At 42.0% G+C, this 16,249-nt stretch overlaps 2 protein-coding genes across 2 annotated transcripts; one reads left to right on the top strand and one right to left on the bottom strand.

The window, feature by feature from the left end:
• The first annotated feature begins 453 nt into the window (after nucleotides 1-453).
• LOC120047407 (C1GALT1-specific chaperone 1-like) lies at nucleotides 454-2,516 on the top strand. The gene is made up of 2 exons (XM_038992926.1): nucleotides 454-585; nucleotides 999-2,516. The coding sequence occupies exon 2, from the start codon at nucleotides 1,017-1,019 to the stop codon at nucleotides 1,974-1,976; it is 960 nt and encodes a 319-aa protein (XP_038848854.1). The 5' UTR covers nucleotides 454-585; nucleotides 999-1,016; the 3' UTR covers nucleotides 1,977-2,516.
• A 4,168-nt stretch (nucleotides 2,517-6,684) lies between these two features.
• LOC120048013 (malignant T-cell-amplified sequence 1-A) lies at nucleotides 6,685-15,705 on the bottom strand. Its single transcript, XM_038993680.1, has 6 exons — nucleotides 15,508-15,705; nucleotides 15,153-15,305; nucleotides 14,118-14,215; nucleotides 13,891-14,024; nucleotides 13,317-13,384; nucleotides 6,685-6,918 (listed from the first exon to the last, which is right to left on the bottom strand). The coding sequence occupies exons 1-6, from the start codon at nucleotides 15,516-15,518 to the stop codon at nucleotides 6,837-6,839; spliced, it is 546 nt and encodes a 181-aa protein (XP_038849608.1). The 5' UTR covers nucleotides 15,519-15,705; the 3' UTR covers nucleotides 6,685-6,836.
• Between the last annotated feature and the right edge of the window lie 544 nt (nucleotides 15,706-16,249).

The raw sequence follows: 16,249 nt of genomic DNA, 5'->3' as shown, positions 1-16,249 counted from the left end.
CAGAAATGGAACATAAATCACAGAAAATAGATGTTGGCGGTGGCAGCTGCAGAGAAGTATTTGGGTGATTTGACTTCTGAAGAGTTACAGGGTGTGTTGAGTGGGGGTGCCCTATCCTTCCAGGCCATAGGCATGGTGCAGGAGAAAATAGAGTCAAAGTAGTGGAATGGGGTAGTGTTTTTTTTTATGAGTGTAGGTGGCAGCTGCAGTGGCAGCTGCAGTGAAGTACCTGGGTGCAGTGAAGTACCTGGGTGTATGAGATTTTAATGCAAGAAGAGTTATAAGATGTTTTGAGATTTTTTATGAAATAGCGGTATATAGGTGTATGGTTGGTTGGTGTGCAATTTCCCCCCCCCCTTTACATATCACAAATGTAAAGTGATTGAACACAGTAGGTGGCGGCATTCACAAACAAATGCGAACGCCATGATAGCAAAGAAGAAGAACCCGGAAGTTCGTTGTGTTTGTAAATCCAACAGCTAGCTTGCAACCCTGAGGTATATCAGCATACGGAAATCTCCTTCGACAGGAGTGGAAACTAAAAAGGAAAGGAGGGAATTCTCTGTCAGCTGCAGTCGTTTTTAGGTAAGTGTTTTCTTTCTTTCTTAATTTTTTTGGGGGGGGTTGAAACGTTTCTCTTAATGAGATGTGCATTTTTGTGACTAGCTAATCTATCTAGCTATCTGTAACGTTCGCTAGAAATCAAGCTAACTAGCTATTCGCCTTGCTTCATTACTTGTAACCTGCTTGTCAAGTTATAACTAGGGTAGCCAGCCATTAAATAGTTTTATAATTTTGCACTGACAGTTGAGTCATGTCCTTGCTAATGCTAACAGCACAAAGTTAGCTTATTAACAGTAACAGTTAGCTAGCAACACACTCGAATAACATGAAATGACAGTCACTTGTTAGGTATGTAGCTAGCGTGTTTTTTAACGGTCATGAGTATCCAGTTTGATTAGTAATATGGTGAATTAATGGTTTGTTCCTACTTTCAGCGTGTGCTGTTGACAAACATGTTGTCGGAAGGCAGCTCCTTTATGAAGGGGATAGCCCTGGGAGGCACATTCTGCCTGTTGTTGTCCCTGTTGGGGAGCTTTACACCAGGCATGCAGTCCAGCCCAGAGGACCACCACCACCACCACCACCACATCAAGGCTCCCACCAAGGACGAGCTACAGAGCCTGTCTGATTCCCAGATGGTGGAGCTGAGCCAGAGAGTGCGAGTCTATTGCGTCATCATGGTTCAGCCTTCTGTCCTGGTGTATTGGTCCACAGCCAAGGACACCTGGGGTAAACACTGCGACAACGCCGTATTCTACAGCTCTGAGTCGGCCAAAGCTCTCGAAGCGGTGGACCTTAACGAACAGGACGAGTGGGCCAAGCTGCGCAAGGCCCTGAAGCACGCATATGACAATGCCGGCGACCTGCGCTGGTTCTTCGTGGCGCGGTCCACCACCTTCGCCATCATCGAGAACCTCAAGTACCTCGTTCTGGCAAAGGACCCCAACGAGCCCTTCTACATTGGCCATGCCATGAAATCGGGTGAACTGGAGTACGTGGAGTACCAGAGCGGCATCGTGCTGAGCTATGAGGCACTCAAGAGGCTGGTGAATGTGTTCAAGGACGAGGACAAGTGTCCGGAGCGAGGCAGAGCCCTGTGGAAGCTGAGCGAGGAGAAACAATTAGCTATATGTCTGAAGTACACCGGGGTCTTTGCAGAGAATGGCGAGGACATCCAGGGCAAGAGGCTGTTCAACAGTAAGAGTGTGGGTTCACTCATCCAAGACAGCATGGACAAAAAAAACTTGGACGTGGTGGAGGGCTGCTGCTCTGACTTAGCCATCACCTTCAGCGGAATGTCACCAAACCAGATGCAGGTCATGATGTTTGGAGTTTACAGACTACGCCCGTATGGGCACAACTTTCATGATTCCTTGATATTCCTGCCCCCTGAGGGCTCCGACAATGACTAAAGTGCAAGGCGTCCCACTTTGGGGCAGACATGGCATTAACCTGCTGTCAAGTCCTGACTGGTGAATAAAGACAGTTTTCTTATTCAGTTTGTGAGCATGAGGGAGGGTGGCAAGTACTTGAAGGAGGCAAATCATTATTCTTAGTCTTTTATACCTTTTTGAATTTGCACTCTGCACATAATACCATTGTGGAAAAGGAATGAACAGATTAAGAAATTACATTTGTAGAGCAAATGTGTCACACATTCCACAGGGGGCCAAGTGTCTGCGGGTTTTTGCTGCAACCTTGTACTTGATTGATGAATCAAGGTCACTAATTAGTAAGGAACTCCCCTTGCATGGTTTAACACTAGGCCCTCCATGGAATGAGTTTGACATTCCTGTAATCTATAGTATAGATCATTTTTGTTTAAGACAATTGACATTTTTATTGGTATTTGTGGCTGATTTTATTTTAGGTTAATAAACTCAGCAAAAAAATAAACGTCCTCACTGTCAACTACGTTTATTTTCAGCAAACTTAACGTGTAAATATTTGTATGAACATAAGATTCAACAACTGAGACAAACTGAACAAGTTCCACAGACATGTGACTAACAGAAATGGAATAATGTGTCCCTGAACAAAGGGGGGTCAACAGTCAGTATCAGGTGTGGCCACCAGCTGCATTAAGTACTGCAGTGCATCTCCTCCTCATGGACTGGACCAGATTTGCCAGTTCTTACTGTGAGATGTCACCCCACTCTTCCACCAAGGCACCTGCAAGTTCCTGGACATTTCTGAGGGGAATGGCCCAAGCCCTCACCCTCCGATCCAACAGGTCCCAGGTGTGCTCAATGGGATTGAGTTCCGGGCTCTTCGCTAGCCATGGCAGAACACTGACATTCCTGTCTTGCAGGAAATCATGCACAGAACGAGCAGTATGGCTGGTGGCATTGTCATTCTGGAGGGTCATGCAGGATGAGCCTGCAGGAAGGGTACCACATGAGGGAGGAGGATGTCTTCCCTGTAACGCACAGCGTTGAGATTGCCTGCAATGATAACAAGCTCAGTCCGATGATGCTGTGCCACACCGCCCCAGACCACGACGGACCCTCCACCTCCAAATCGATCCCGTTCCAGAGTACAGGCCTCGGTGTAACGCTCATTCTTTCGACGATAAATGCGAATCCGACCATCGCCCCTGGTGAGACAAAACCGCGACTCGTCAGTGAAGAGCACTTTTTGCCAGTTCTGTCTGGTCCAGCGATGGTGGGTTTGTGCACATAGGCGATGTTGTTGCCGGTGATGTCTGGTGAGGACCTGCCTTACAACAGGCCTACAAGCCGTCAGTCCAGCCTCTCTCAGCATATTGCAGACAGTCTGAGCACTGATCGAGGGATTGTGCGTTCCTGGTGTAACTCGGGCAGTTGTTGTTGCCATCCTATACCTGTCCCGCAGGTGTGATGTTTGGATCTACCGATCCTGTGCAGGTGTTACACGTGGTCTGCCACTGCGAGGACCATCAGCTGTTTGTCCTGTCTCCCTGTAGCGCTGTCTTAGGCGTCTCACAGTACGGACATTGCAATTTATTGCCCTGGCCACATCTGCAGTCCTCATGCCTCCTTGCAGCATGCCTAAGGCACATTCACACGGATGAGCAGGGACCCTGGACATCTTTCTTTTGGTGTTTTTCAGAGTCAGTAGAAAGGCCTCTTTAGTGTCCTAAGTTTTCATAACTGTGACCTTATTTGCCTACCGTCTGTAAGGTGTTAGTGTCTTAACGACCGTTCCACAGGTGCATGTTCATTAATTGTAGAAAAAAAAGCATGAGAAAGTGTTTAAGCCCTTTACAACGAAGATCTGAAGTTATTTGGAATTTTATGAATTATCTTTGAAAGACAGCGTCTTGAAAAAGGGACATTAATTTTTTTGCTGGGTTTAAGGCCACATGGAGTGAACATTTTGAAATAATCTTGAAGTATTGAGATGTCTCTAAACAGTTTGCTACACATGATTGGTTGCCACTAATGTAATAGAAATTGTTGGTGGATTTGTTAGTTTTATTTTGAGGTAACTATTTTACCCACTTGAAACACCCGATGAAAGAAAACATTGGCAGCCATGTTTATCCTCCTAATACCAAAAACGAAATGAAATTAATTTTTCTGCTGAGACTGTTGCTGCATTTAGTCATAATGGGAAATCATAGTTCTTACTGACAAGTGCTTAACCAGATACTGAGCACTGTAAAGCCAAATAGGCCTATCTCATAGTGAAGCAGTTTCATCTTACCCCTTGTTATTGATAAGCTAATAGATATACACGCACAGTGCTTTCAGTTAAGTATTCAGACCCCTTGACTTTTTCCACATTGTTACGTTACAGCCTTTTTCTAATGTTTTTTCCCCTAAATACCCTATAATGTCGATACAAAAACAGGGTTTTACACATGTTTGCAAATTATACAAAATAAAAATATCACATTTACAACTATTCAGACCCTTACTCAGTACTTTCTTAAAGCGCCTTTGGCAGCGATTACAGCCTTGAGTTTTCTTGGGTATGACGCTACAAGCTTGGCACACCTGTATTTGGAGTTTCTCCCATTCTTCTCTGCAGATCCTCAAGCTCTGACAGGTTGAATGGGAGTGTCACTGCACAGCTAGTTTCAGGTGTCTCCAGAGTTGTTCATCCAGGTTCTGGCTGGGCCACTCAAGGATATTCTGAACCAGGTTTTCCTCTAGGATTTTGCTGTTTTAAAGTCATCATTGGCCTCATTGTGAAATCCCGGAGCAGTTTCCTTCCTCTCCGGCAACTGAGTTAGGAAGAACGCCTGTATCTTTGTAGTGCCGGTGTATTGATACACCATCCAAAATGTAATTAATAACTTCACCATGCTCAAAGGGATATTCAACATCTGCTTTAAAAAAAAATCCATCTAACAATAGGTGCCCTTTGCGATGCATTGGAAAATCTCCCTGGTCTTTGTGGTTGAATCTGTGTTTGTGATTCACTGCTTGATGAGGGACCTTACAATTATCTGTATGTGTGGGGAACAGAGATGAGGTAGTCATTCATGTTCAACACTTATTACACAGTGAGTCCATGCAACTTATGTGACTTGATAAGCACATTTTTACTCCTGAACTCATTTAGGATTGCCATAGAAAAGGGGTTGAATACTTAAGACATTTCAGCTTTTCAATTTTAAATTGGTAAAAAATGTGAAACATAATTGCACTTTGACATTATGGGGTATTCTGTGTAGGCCATTGACAAATCTCAATCCATTTTAAATTCAGGCTGTAACAAAATGTGGGAAAAGTTGAGGGGTGTGAATACTTTGAAGACACTGTATATAAAACATTAGGAAGACCTGCTCTTTCCATGAGACTGACCAGGTGAAAGTTATGATCCCTTATTGATGTTACTTGTTAAATCCACTTCTATCAGTGTAGATGAAGGGGAGGAGACAGGTTAAAGGATTTTTAAGTCTTGAGACATAGATTGTGTGTGCCATTCAGAGGGTGAATGGGCAAGACAAAAGATTTTAAATGACTTTGAACAGGGGTAGTAGGTGCCAGGCGCACCGGTTTGAGTGTGTCAAGAAATGCAACTATACTGGTTCACGCTCAACAGTTTCCCGTATGTATCAAGAATGGTTACCACCACCCAAATGACATCCAGCCAATTTGACACAACTGTGGGAAGCATCGGAGTCAACATGTTCCTTGTAGAGTCTATGCCCCGACGAATTGAAGCTGTTCTGAGAGCAAAAGTGGGTGCAAGTCAATATTAGGAAGGTGTTCCTAATGTTTTGTACACTTCTTTTTGGGACTAATGACAATGTAATATGGCTAAGTCTGGTCATTTTTGAAGGACATGCAAATGCTTGTCAGGCCCATTCCTTAACACCCCACTATCTGATAATTGGCTGAAACTGTAACCCTCATTTTGTAATCAGTTAATTTGCGCCAGTATATCTGTGTCCATTATTTTATGTGGAAGGTAAGTATTCTATGGATTTTGTTTTCACTGATGTCAAAGCCCTAATTTCATACCCATAACCTTTAAATGTCTACTGAGAGATTGGAAAGCAGGTGGGATAGGTTTTTCCAAGGCCAAGTCTGCTTTTCAGTCTAGAGACCATGCAAGGAGACAAATCTTATTTCCTGATCACATCTTCTCTACTGATTTCCCAATGCTGTCAGAACAGGACCACGGCTGTATCCAACAACCAATGCTAGGTGGTTCTCAATTGGGAAAAGGTCTGCTTTGTGACCCGAAAATGGGCCGCCATATGTAGGAGTGTGAATTTGTTAATAAGCAGGTGTCTGCTTCTCCTCGATAGCACAACTGTATCCTCTCGGCTCCCTTCTCTGAAGCCTTTTGAATCATTTCACGGAGAAATGCACACGTTTAAAAACACACCTGTATTCATGCCCCATCAAGCGTTATTGTACACCCTGGAGTAGATTTAATATGGGCAAGTGTCAGCTAGATTACTTGTTTTCTCATACATACACCTGAAATGTTGAATGTGACCATTTTTATTTATTTTGGGAGTTTATCTTCAGTTAGCCTCCAATTCGCTAAAGAGTTATTTGATTTAATGTCAAATCCATGTAACTATGATCTACAATCCATTTCAAATGTTTTGCTCCTGGTAGCAAGTGAATCCCAACGACACCATGAAATGTAAAGGCTGTGAAAAAGAAGGGAAAATATCTTGAATGCAGGTTTTTATTTGTGCATTAATTGGGGATTGGTTCAAAGCCTCCAGCTAGTTACACAGCTAAGTCCATTGGTGTAAACAATCGACTGGCAGCCTCACTGTCAAGAGCTTCACGTTGTCCAGGGGGGTTGGTGAAGACATCTCACTTATACGTCTTCATGTGCCACAGTCCATCATTAAGATAGTGAACAGTTTCAACTCCTACTCCCTTGTTGACTTTCTCTCTGCTCACAAAAAAAGTGAAGTGAAATGAGCATTAGGCAAGTTTACAAAAGTACAGTAGTATACACACACACAGGTTGGTGGCACCTTAATTGGGGAGGATGGGCTCGTTAATGGCTGGAGCGGAATAGTTTGATGCCATTCCATTTGCTCTGTTCCAGCCATTATTATGAGCTGTCCTCCCCTCAGCCTGCACTGGGTACACATACAAGTACATTTCTGCGGTGTAAATGGGTCTTTCTATAAATAAGGGGGCCAATGTGTGACTGATCAACATTTCAAAATGGTTTGAAAGAAAATGTTTTATGCAGTTCCACATGTGTACTTTAGAGGAATAAAAGTAAATATGCAAAGTGGCCCATAACTCCACCTATACAACAACATAGACCTTGGACTACACATCCTTTAAGCAGAGTAAACATACATTGGCAAGTCAAATTCAGGGACTTTTTCGAGCACCTAATTGTCATTTGTTTATAGGGCCTAAAATAGAACCCACCCTTCCCCCAAAAAGTGTAAAGTGTCAAAAGTAGGCCATTACCACTTAAGGAAAACTCCACCCAAAAACTATTAGTCCATTGTTGATGTACTGCCAAAATATTTTGATGTCAGCAATCAGGTTTAAGATATGGAACTTTCAAAATATAGAATTCTGTTCCATATGATGCAACATTTTGGGACTATTGTATATCAACCATAGACTAATGAAACATACCAAAATAGTTTTTGGGTGAAGTTTTCCATGAAGAAGAATGTATTTTTAGGCCTCTGCAATGCATTGATGTGAGAATATTGTGGACATTGCCTGACTAAATAGACTGGCTGCATGGCAATCTTTCAGTGGCCAACGCAGGCACACATAATGGAAGGATTTGTATCGAAAGCCAACAGATGTTGTCGTCCTCAATAACCTCACGTGGTTTTACCGGAACAGAGTAGGGCAACGCCCTTCAATTGAAGCAGCGGGAAACAAAACTGGCCACATCGCTCACAAAAACAGATCAAAAATGAAACTGATAATTATATGGGAGCAGAACTTACAAATTGGCTACAATAGATACAAGGACTTTTCAAACACGAAATTGAGGTGAATGTCTGATTTTCAAGGTAGGCCTATACCAGCAGTCTACTTGAATTTCTGAGCTCCAAATTCAAGTTGGCTACTTTCAAGCCCCTTCTATTGTTTAAAATTGCAGGTGTAACAAGGAAAACAAAATGTATTTGTCATCAGTGGTGTAAAGTATTTTTACCTAAGTTTTTTGGGGGGGGTATCTGTACTTTACTATTTATATTTGACTACTTTTACTTTTCTACATTCCTTAAAATATTGTACATTTTACTCCATACATTTGCCAAAAGTACTTGTTACATTTTGAATGCTTAGCAGGACAGGAAAATAGTCAAATTCACGCACTTATCAACCGAACATCCCTGGTCATCCCTACTGCCTCTGATCTGGCGGACTCACTAAACACACATGCTTAGTTTGTAAATTACGTCCTAATATTGGAGTGTGTCTGTGGCCTTCCGTAAATAAATTTTAAAAAACTAAATGGTGCCATCTGGTTTTTAAATGATTTACACTTAAGTATATTTTAAACCAAATACTTTAACTCAAGTAGAATTTTACTGGGTAACTTTTACTTGAGCCATTTATTACGGTCAAGTTTTCCACCACTGTTTCATGTTATTTCATTACCAGATCATATTGTGAATAAGCCCACTAGGCTATGAAATGTTATTTACAGTGCATTCGGAAAGTATTCAGACCTTGACTTATTCCACATTGTTACGTTACAGCCTTATTCTAAAATGTATTAAATAACCCCCCCTCAATCTACACACACTAGCCCATAATGACAGGTTTAGACATATTTGCAAATGTATTATAAATAAAAAATACCTTATTTACATAAGTATTCAGACCCTTTTATAAGATTTGATTGAGCTCAGGTGGATCCTGTTTGCATTGATCATCCTTGATGTTTCTAAAACTTGATTGGAGGGAACAACTGTCTATATAAAAAGGTCCCACAGTTGACAGTGCATGTCAGAGCAAAAAACAAGCCATGACGTCGAAAGAATTGTCTGTAGAGCTCAGACAGGATTGTGTCGAGGCAAGAACACAGTGGCCTCCATCATTCTTAAATGGAATAAGTTTGGAACCACAAACTCTTCCTAGAGCTGGCCGCCCAGCCAAATTGAGCAATCGGGAGAGAAGGGCCTTGGTCTGGGAGGTGACCAAGAACCCGATGGTCACTCTGACAGAGCTCCAGAGTTCCTTTGTGGAGATGGTTGTCCTTCTGGAAGGTTCAGCGGCGGGACTGAGACTAGTCAGGATCGAGGGGAAAGATGAATGGAGCAAAGTACAGAGAGATCCTTGATGAAAGCCTGCTCCAGAGCGCTCAGGACCTCAGACTGGGGCGAAGGTTCACCTTCCAACAGGACAACGACCCTAAGCACACAGCCAAGACAACGCAGGAGTGGCATCGGGACAAGTATCAATGTCCTCGAGTGGCCCAGCCAGAACCTGGACTTGAACCCAATCTAACAACTCCGGAGAGACCTGAAAATAGCTGTGCAGTGACGCTCCCCATCCAACCTGATAGAGCTTGAGTAAATCTGCAGAGACGAATGTGAGAAACTCCCCAAATATAGGTGTGCCAAGCTTGTAGCATAATACCCAAGAAGACTCAAGGCTGTAATCGCTGCCAAAGGTGCTTCACCAAAGCATTGAGTAAAGGGTCTGAATACTTATGTATAAAATATTTTTATAATTTGGCTAAAATTTCTAAACTGTTTTTGCTTTGTCATTATGGGGTATTGTGTGTAGATTGAGGGAAGAAAATCTATTTAATAAATTTTAGAACAAGGCTGTAACGTAACAAAATGTGAAAAGTCAAGGGGTCTGAATACTTTGCAAATGCACTATATATCCAGAATAATTCATAGGAAAAGCGCTGGGCGTTGTGCAATAGTCTATCCTGTAGACTCAGTGTCCAATCCGAGGCGCAAAAACATATGTAAAGGAACTCATTACCTTGAGGCTTTCTCAGTTCAATCTTGGGATATTAGAGCCAATGTGGATCCAGGCACAACTGTCTTCACTGGTGTAATGAATGAGTCACAAATATTCTGGACATTCCTCAAACATCACATGCGCTATCACAACAGCTGAAAATTTCTTCCTGGATCAGATGTGAGAAAATATCACACTTAAATAAATCAGCTGGACACCAAATGCACATCCAAGTATCAATGCATAATTATTTTAGAACCATGTTAATGACAGTATCAGTTTAGGTTTTAAGGTGACTCTTTTGGTTAGAAGCATTGGGTTTTGCAATCTCATAGATAATTTTGGATATGCATACCCATAAACTGTTTTCGCCCCATAACATGAGACACGAACTGCTACCTGGAAATGGATCCTATTGCAGAAACTTATTTACTGCACTCCTGAAAAACACCACTCACTCCTGTCCAGTTCCATCTGATTTCTGCTTGGATGCTATCATTCCTGTTAATGGATGACCAGTATGCCCTTCTCCCTAGGACTCTGATAGGTGCAGAGCTAGTCAACCCAGTGGTGCCTGAACTTTTTAATAATACTAGCTTGTTGATGCTTAGAAAAAAATAACCGCTATAGTTTCCACTGCTTTATACTAGCATGGGGAAAATCTTAAGGCCTTGTCCATGAGTCTGTCAGTAATCAGGTTCTAGCGGCTGACAGACTGATGGTAGAACAATCTAAGGCAGGAGAATCGGTTATACCAGCCATTGTGACTGAACAATTCTGAGAGCCTTTTCTCCTGGGAAGATGGTGAGCTTATCAATGCTGTAAACATCTGTTCCTTTTATGTTCTCTACGTTTTCATTGGCTGGTAACTTGTATGTGCCTTTGTGTCAAACGGATTCTCACGCAAAGTGTGAGCAATAATGTTAACCTGTTTGTCCCCTCTGCTCCCTATCTGGAAGAAGAGGGACAGAACATTCTTATGACTGAAATGCAATTTCCCCCCAGACAGGGAAGTCTGAAACCCCTGGTTTACAGAGCTCCAGTACAAGGACTAGTTATGCTGAGATACCATAAAAAGGGGAGATTGTGGAAGAGTACATTTTGATTTGTTATTTTATATGACCTGTAGAAGGGACAGGTTATTCTGTTCCTCATCTTGTCTGTAAGGTTGCTCTGTTCCCTGATATGCTCAAATCGCACTGTTTCAAGTTGCCCTTTTGTAATATAACTAGGGATGCACAATATATTGGAAAGCAGATCGGAATCGGACGATGTTAGCTACAAATGTCGGCATCGGATCGGTCTAGTTTAACGCTGTTGTGCAAAACCGATGTCAAAGCTGACATGAATGCCTATATAACATAGGTAGATGACGTAATCACGGCATGAAAAATACAGCGCTACATGTGCAACACAGCATTCCTAACCTAGCCCACAATGTCTGCTGTGTGGATCTATTTTGAAGTTTCAAAGGAAGATAATAAAAAGGCCATATGTAACGTTTGTGCTGCTATTCTTTCCAGAGGGGAGAAAGTGAAATATTTCAATACCACAAACCTAATCACTCATTTGAAAGTGCATCACCCCCAGACGTTCAGCGACTACTTAGAACAAAAGCAGAAAAAAAACTAAGCACACTTCCAACAACTAAACAAGTTCAAGTCCAGCAGTCATTTGAAAGAGTAAGAACATTTCAGAGAGACAACTCAAAGGCGAAATCCATTAACGCCAAGATAATGGCATTCATTGCCCTTGACAATCATCCGTGCTCTGTCGTGGATGTTGGCTTTTGCCGACTGGTCGAGCACCTCGAGCCCCGGTACACACTACCAAGTAGGTGCTATTTTTCAGATGCTGCCCTACCAGAGTAACATAGCATCCATGAGCGTCACTGCTATTAGCTTCACGACTGACATTTGGACCAGCAATGTCAGCCGCATGAGCATGTGAGTCTGACAGCACAGTGGGTCGACGAGGATTTCGTACTGAGGAAAGCCGTATTGCATGCTCAAGAATGTGCTGGTTCTCATACCGCTGCTGCCATTGCAATGGCATTTGAGAACATGTTTGAAACATGAACACTCCTTGCTCCATTTGAACAACTGACTGGAGAAACTGTCTGCAGCAGACGTGATACCCTCTCATGGCAGTGAAACACCTGCTCAACAAAACTGCCGACACAGACCGGGGGGTTAACTTGCAAAAGTACTCTACTAGAGGCTGTGAACAAGCGATTCGGTGGCATTCTCTGACCCGCTTTACTGTGTCGCCACCTTTTTCGATGCTAGGGACAAGGGCCGCTACTTCGATGCAGACAAACAGGGTTCATGTGAAATGTTAGACACAGCTGCACAAGATGGAAACGGACACAGTGCGCACCGAGGAAGAAGACCCATGACAGAAGAGGCCACGGACAGACAGAGCTGAAACTTCACTGCTTGACATGTATGATGAAATCCTGGTTGAGAATGAAAAGACTGAACAAATGAACAACGAAACCCAACAAATAAGTAAAATAAATAGGTTTTGATTGTTTGACAGGTAATGGGGACAAATGTAAATGCCAACAAAATAACTTTTTGGTCAGTGTGTGTGTTAACTATTTAACTGTACTAGAATGTTTTAAAAGGCCGCTAAAATTTTAAATATTGATTATCGGTATCGGGTTTTTTGTCAAGGAAAATAATCGGGTATCAGCCAAAAATGTCATATCGGTGCATCCCTAAATATAACCCGACTGTTTCTAAACCGTGTTCTAACTTCCTGTGAAACAATCCATCTATTGATAAGCAGAAGTACCGGACTCATTCAAAGGGCATGTGCAACACCCCCTCCCATCCTGGGTCTGTATAAATGTCTGTGAAATCTAAGAGCGAGTCGAATTGGTTTTACCTTGCACGCATGCTCGTAATAAAGCTTTTTATATTGAGATCGGACTGCCTTCTGAGTGGTTTTTCCACCACAATAGCTGCACTGCATTTCTGAGAGCTTTATACAAAAAAAACTGACAGCTAGATCCAGGATTCTTAAAGGGTCCAAGTTCAATGTCTAATTTAACTGATTTAATGCTTAATACATGATAACGCCATCTTACGCCATCTTAAATGCAAGGTCAGAAAAGTAATGTTTCATGTTGCTCGATTTTGGGAAAAATCCATCAAGACACCAACCATGATAAAGGGTTAAACATCAACTCGTGAATTTTATTGAATATAGCTATGCCCCCTTATATTAATGTAATGACATGAAGAATATTTTTTACAGATTATTATCAATGACTTATCAACAGCTGTAACAAGTTGTTCAGTGTAGGAAATCCTCCCTGGTACCCTAGATTATAGAAAGACCCAAATAGGAAAAAGCACACGATGTGATACTTACATGTCTTCTGCAGACATCTTCATGACTCCGACACAAAGCGCATGTTGCTTGCCCTCCGCCATTATGGCCTGAAACCAATTGTCAAGGAAACACCATCTCACATGCACTTGATACTAACAGGAAGTGTCTAAAACACCAATGTTGGTGTATGACATCATTACAAGCTGACATAACGGTGCGTTCAGAAGGTTAAAATGTGTAAAACCAGATGTATGGGTCAAACTGCAACATTATACACATTATTAAGGTTGTAAATGGCTTTGTTTTACCATCTTTTAGTCAGAGAATTGAAAGGTCAGTGACTCATACACTCTGGTATCAAAATGCTGGTCTGAGTTTCCCACTTGGAACTCCGACTTGAGGGCCGATCTAGTGGTAAGCCATTTCCAACGGGAACTTGGACCTCTTAGTTTCTGAAAGCATCATCATGATCACAATGAATATGATTACATGGATGGGGGCCAGGGGGCCTGATCCTAAATAAACACTTTCACTATTAGACACTGAGAATACAGCCCAATAAGATGTTGTACTGAACATAAATGATCAGCATAATCGGTCATAGGAAGGATACAACTACTGTTTCTGAGGCAGAGGGGTAGAGTTTGGCGCCTGGGGACGTCAATCCAGGACACATGATATTGGCTCCACTTAAGACAAACTTGATGGCCCCTTTGTCTACTTGTTGGTGTGGAAGAATAAAGGGGTCTGTAAAATATGAACAGAGAAACTTACTGAACAGTACACTGCAACACAGCAATTCATCAGACACCTGCACATCAAAAAGAGCAGAGGTCTTACACTTATGCAGCAGTCGGAGGGTTGGGTAGAACGGTCCTTCTCTTTGTCTGAAGAAGAGCAATTCTCCATTCACCGTCAAGATTTCAATGTGTTCATGGCTGCAGGTTGGATGACGGAACACAAAACAACATGTCAAACTCTTCTCTTGTTCACCCAAGGGGGGCTATAACCAGCCCTCTTGGGTTCTCAGCCGAAGCATGCAACGCGGCCAATGTGTACAACAATCCCGACACCGTTTCGAAATAGATATCCAGCATCTCCGAACACCTGTGTGTTACGGAAGGAGGAAGCTAGAAAAGTGTTGAAAGTTAAAAAAATACTGTTGGCTGCAACAGTTAAAATGTAGAATAAGTCTTTTTTGCATTTGTTAAATTATTTTGATGTGATATGAAAGTAGAGGGCCTTGTATTTCTTGAACCAAATTGCAATTGAGAATCCATTCACATTTATATGGAGTATCAGACTGTTTTGGATGCCAGAGTCAATTTGCCTCTAGACATAACTTAAGGGCCTTGGATGGTAAGGAGTAGGCTAGCCTACACTCCTTCACAGTCCATCTTGGGCTAGTAAAACTGATGTCAACAAATATTCAAAATACAATGGACTTGTTCGACATTGCAGCAGACAGTGCTGTTGACTTGCGACTGACTGATCAACAAAAAAAAAAATCACCTTGCATGATCATAAATAACTACTAATTATTATTTGTTGATCAGTCAACATTTACCCACACTGGGAAAGGGGCATACCTAGTCAGTTGTCCAATGGAATGTATTCAACTGAAATGTGTCTTCCATGCTTCTACACCTGCATTGCTTGCTGTTTGGAGTTTTAGGCTGGGTTTCTGTACAGCACTTTGAGATATCAGCTGATGTACGAAGGGCTATATAAATAAATTTGATTTGATTCCGCATTTAACCCAACCCCTCAATCAGAGAGGTGCATCATGGACTTGCTGATCTGAAACCATTGACTGTACATACGGTCTCGAACACGGCCACTGATAAGGGGGAAAATATTATCCTCTTGACTTACCATCGCACTATTTTGACAGGGTCCTTTTTTGGCATGATATGGTTGAGCCATGACTCAATGTCTGGAAACTGGTCCAACAGCTGGTTTTTGATGCCTTTGATTACAGAGGTCTTCAGCTGAATACAGTTGGAAACATTTTCCTTCTCATCAAATCTGAAACGAGACAATAGAAACACATTCATGTTAGTTTGACCCTTCATTCAAATGAAAGCTAATCAAGAGTTATCAGTTGATAAGTCTATTTGGAAGACTAAGAACATGTTATAGTTAGCTAGCTAAGTGGCTATAATTAGCTAACTAGCTGCCTGGTCATGTAGATAGCAAGTTAGCTAGGGAAATCATGCGTAATACCTACTTTTTAAACATCCTCGTTGGTCGCGTTTACTGTGGTCTTCTCTACCTAGACAAGTCTATTATTTTTGCTTGATGTTTGACTTTGATGAACAAAAATCCAATAACATGTATTTCATATATCAATTCAATAGTCTCCCCACGCCTGTTTCGCAGTTTATAGGCAGCAAGTGACGTCAACTTGCGACATGCATGCGACAGTTTCGAACGAAATACGGCAGGCTCCGAACCCGAAGGCCCCATTCGAATATTTTAAAGATGAGTCCTTCCTTCCTCCCTTATTTCTATACTTTATTCCTTTCTACGTCCTTTCTATACGTTGAAAATACGTTCTAAACCATAACTTTAGACAGTAAACCAAAAAACTTTAGATAGTAAAACATAGTTGGGTTACTTGGGTACATTAAAGCACACTATTAGACCATGCCAGAAGATTTTACTACATGTAGCAGGCAGGTAGCCTAGTGGTTAGAGCGTTAGACTAGTAACCGACAGGTTGCAAGATCGAATTCCCGAGCTGACAAAGTCAAAATCCGTCGTTCTGCTCCTGAACAAGGCAGTTAACCCACTGTTCCTAAGCCGTCATTGAAAATAAGAATTTGTTCATAGCTGACTTGCCTAGTAAAATGGAATTACATTTACACCCTCTCTGGCGCCATCTTGCGGTACATGACAGTTGAACAGCTAAATAAAGCTTGCTAAGTAGCATAGCCACTTTTGCAGGTCGTCATTAGTTACTACAAACA

Source organism: Salvelinus namaycush, chromosome 5 (genome assembly GCF_016432855.1).
Source record: "Salvelinus namaycush isolate Seneca chromosome 5, SaNama_1.0, whole genome shotgun sequence".
NCBI lineage: Eukaryota > Metazoa > Chordata > Actinopteri > Salmoniformes > Salmonidae > Salvelinus > Salvelinus namaycush.
The sequence above is the reverse complement of the archived record's forward strand: the minus strand, read 5'-3'. Positions and strand labels throughout refer to the sequence as shown.

What these genes read in the sequence shown, in the direction of transcription:
- LOC120047407 (XM_038992926.1), top strand. Translation starts at nt 1,017, where the DNA reads ATGTTGTCGGAAGGCAGCTCCTTTATGAAGGGGATAGCCCTGGGAGGC.
- LOC120048013 (XM_038993680.1), bottom strand. An exon ending in CCTGTCAAAATAGTGCGATG is followed by an intron (nt 14,216 to 15,152) that starts GTAAGTCAAGAG and finishes TCCAACCTGCAG; the next exon opens with CCATGAACACATTGAAATCT. An exon ending in AAGATGTCTGCAGAAGACAT is followed by an intron (nt 6,919 to 13,316) that starts GTAAGTATCACA and finishes TTTTGTGAGCAG; the next exon opens with AGAGAAAGTCAACAAGGGAG.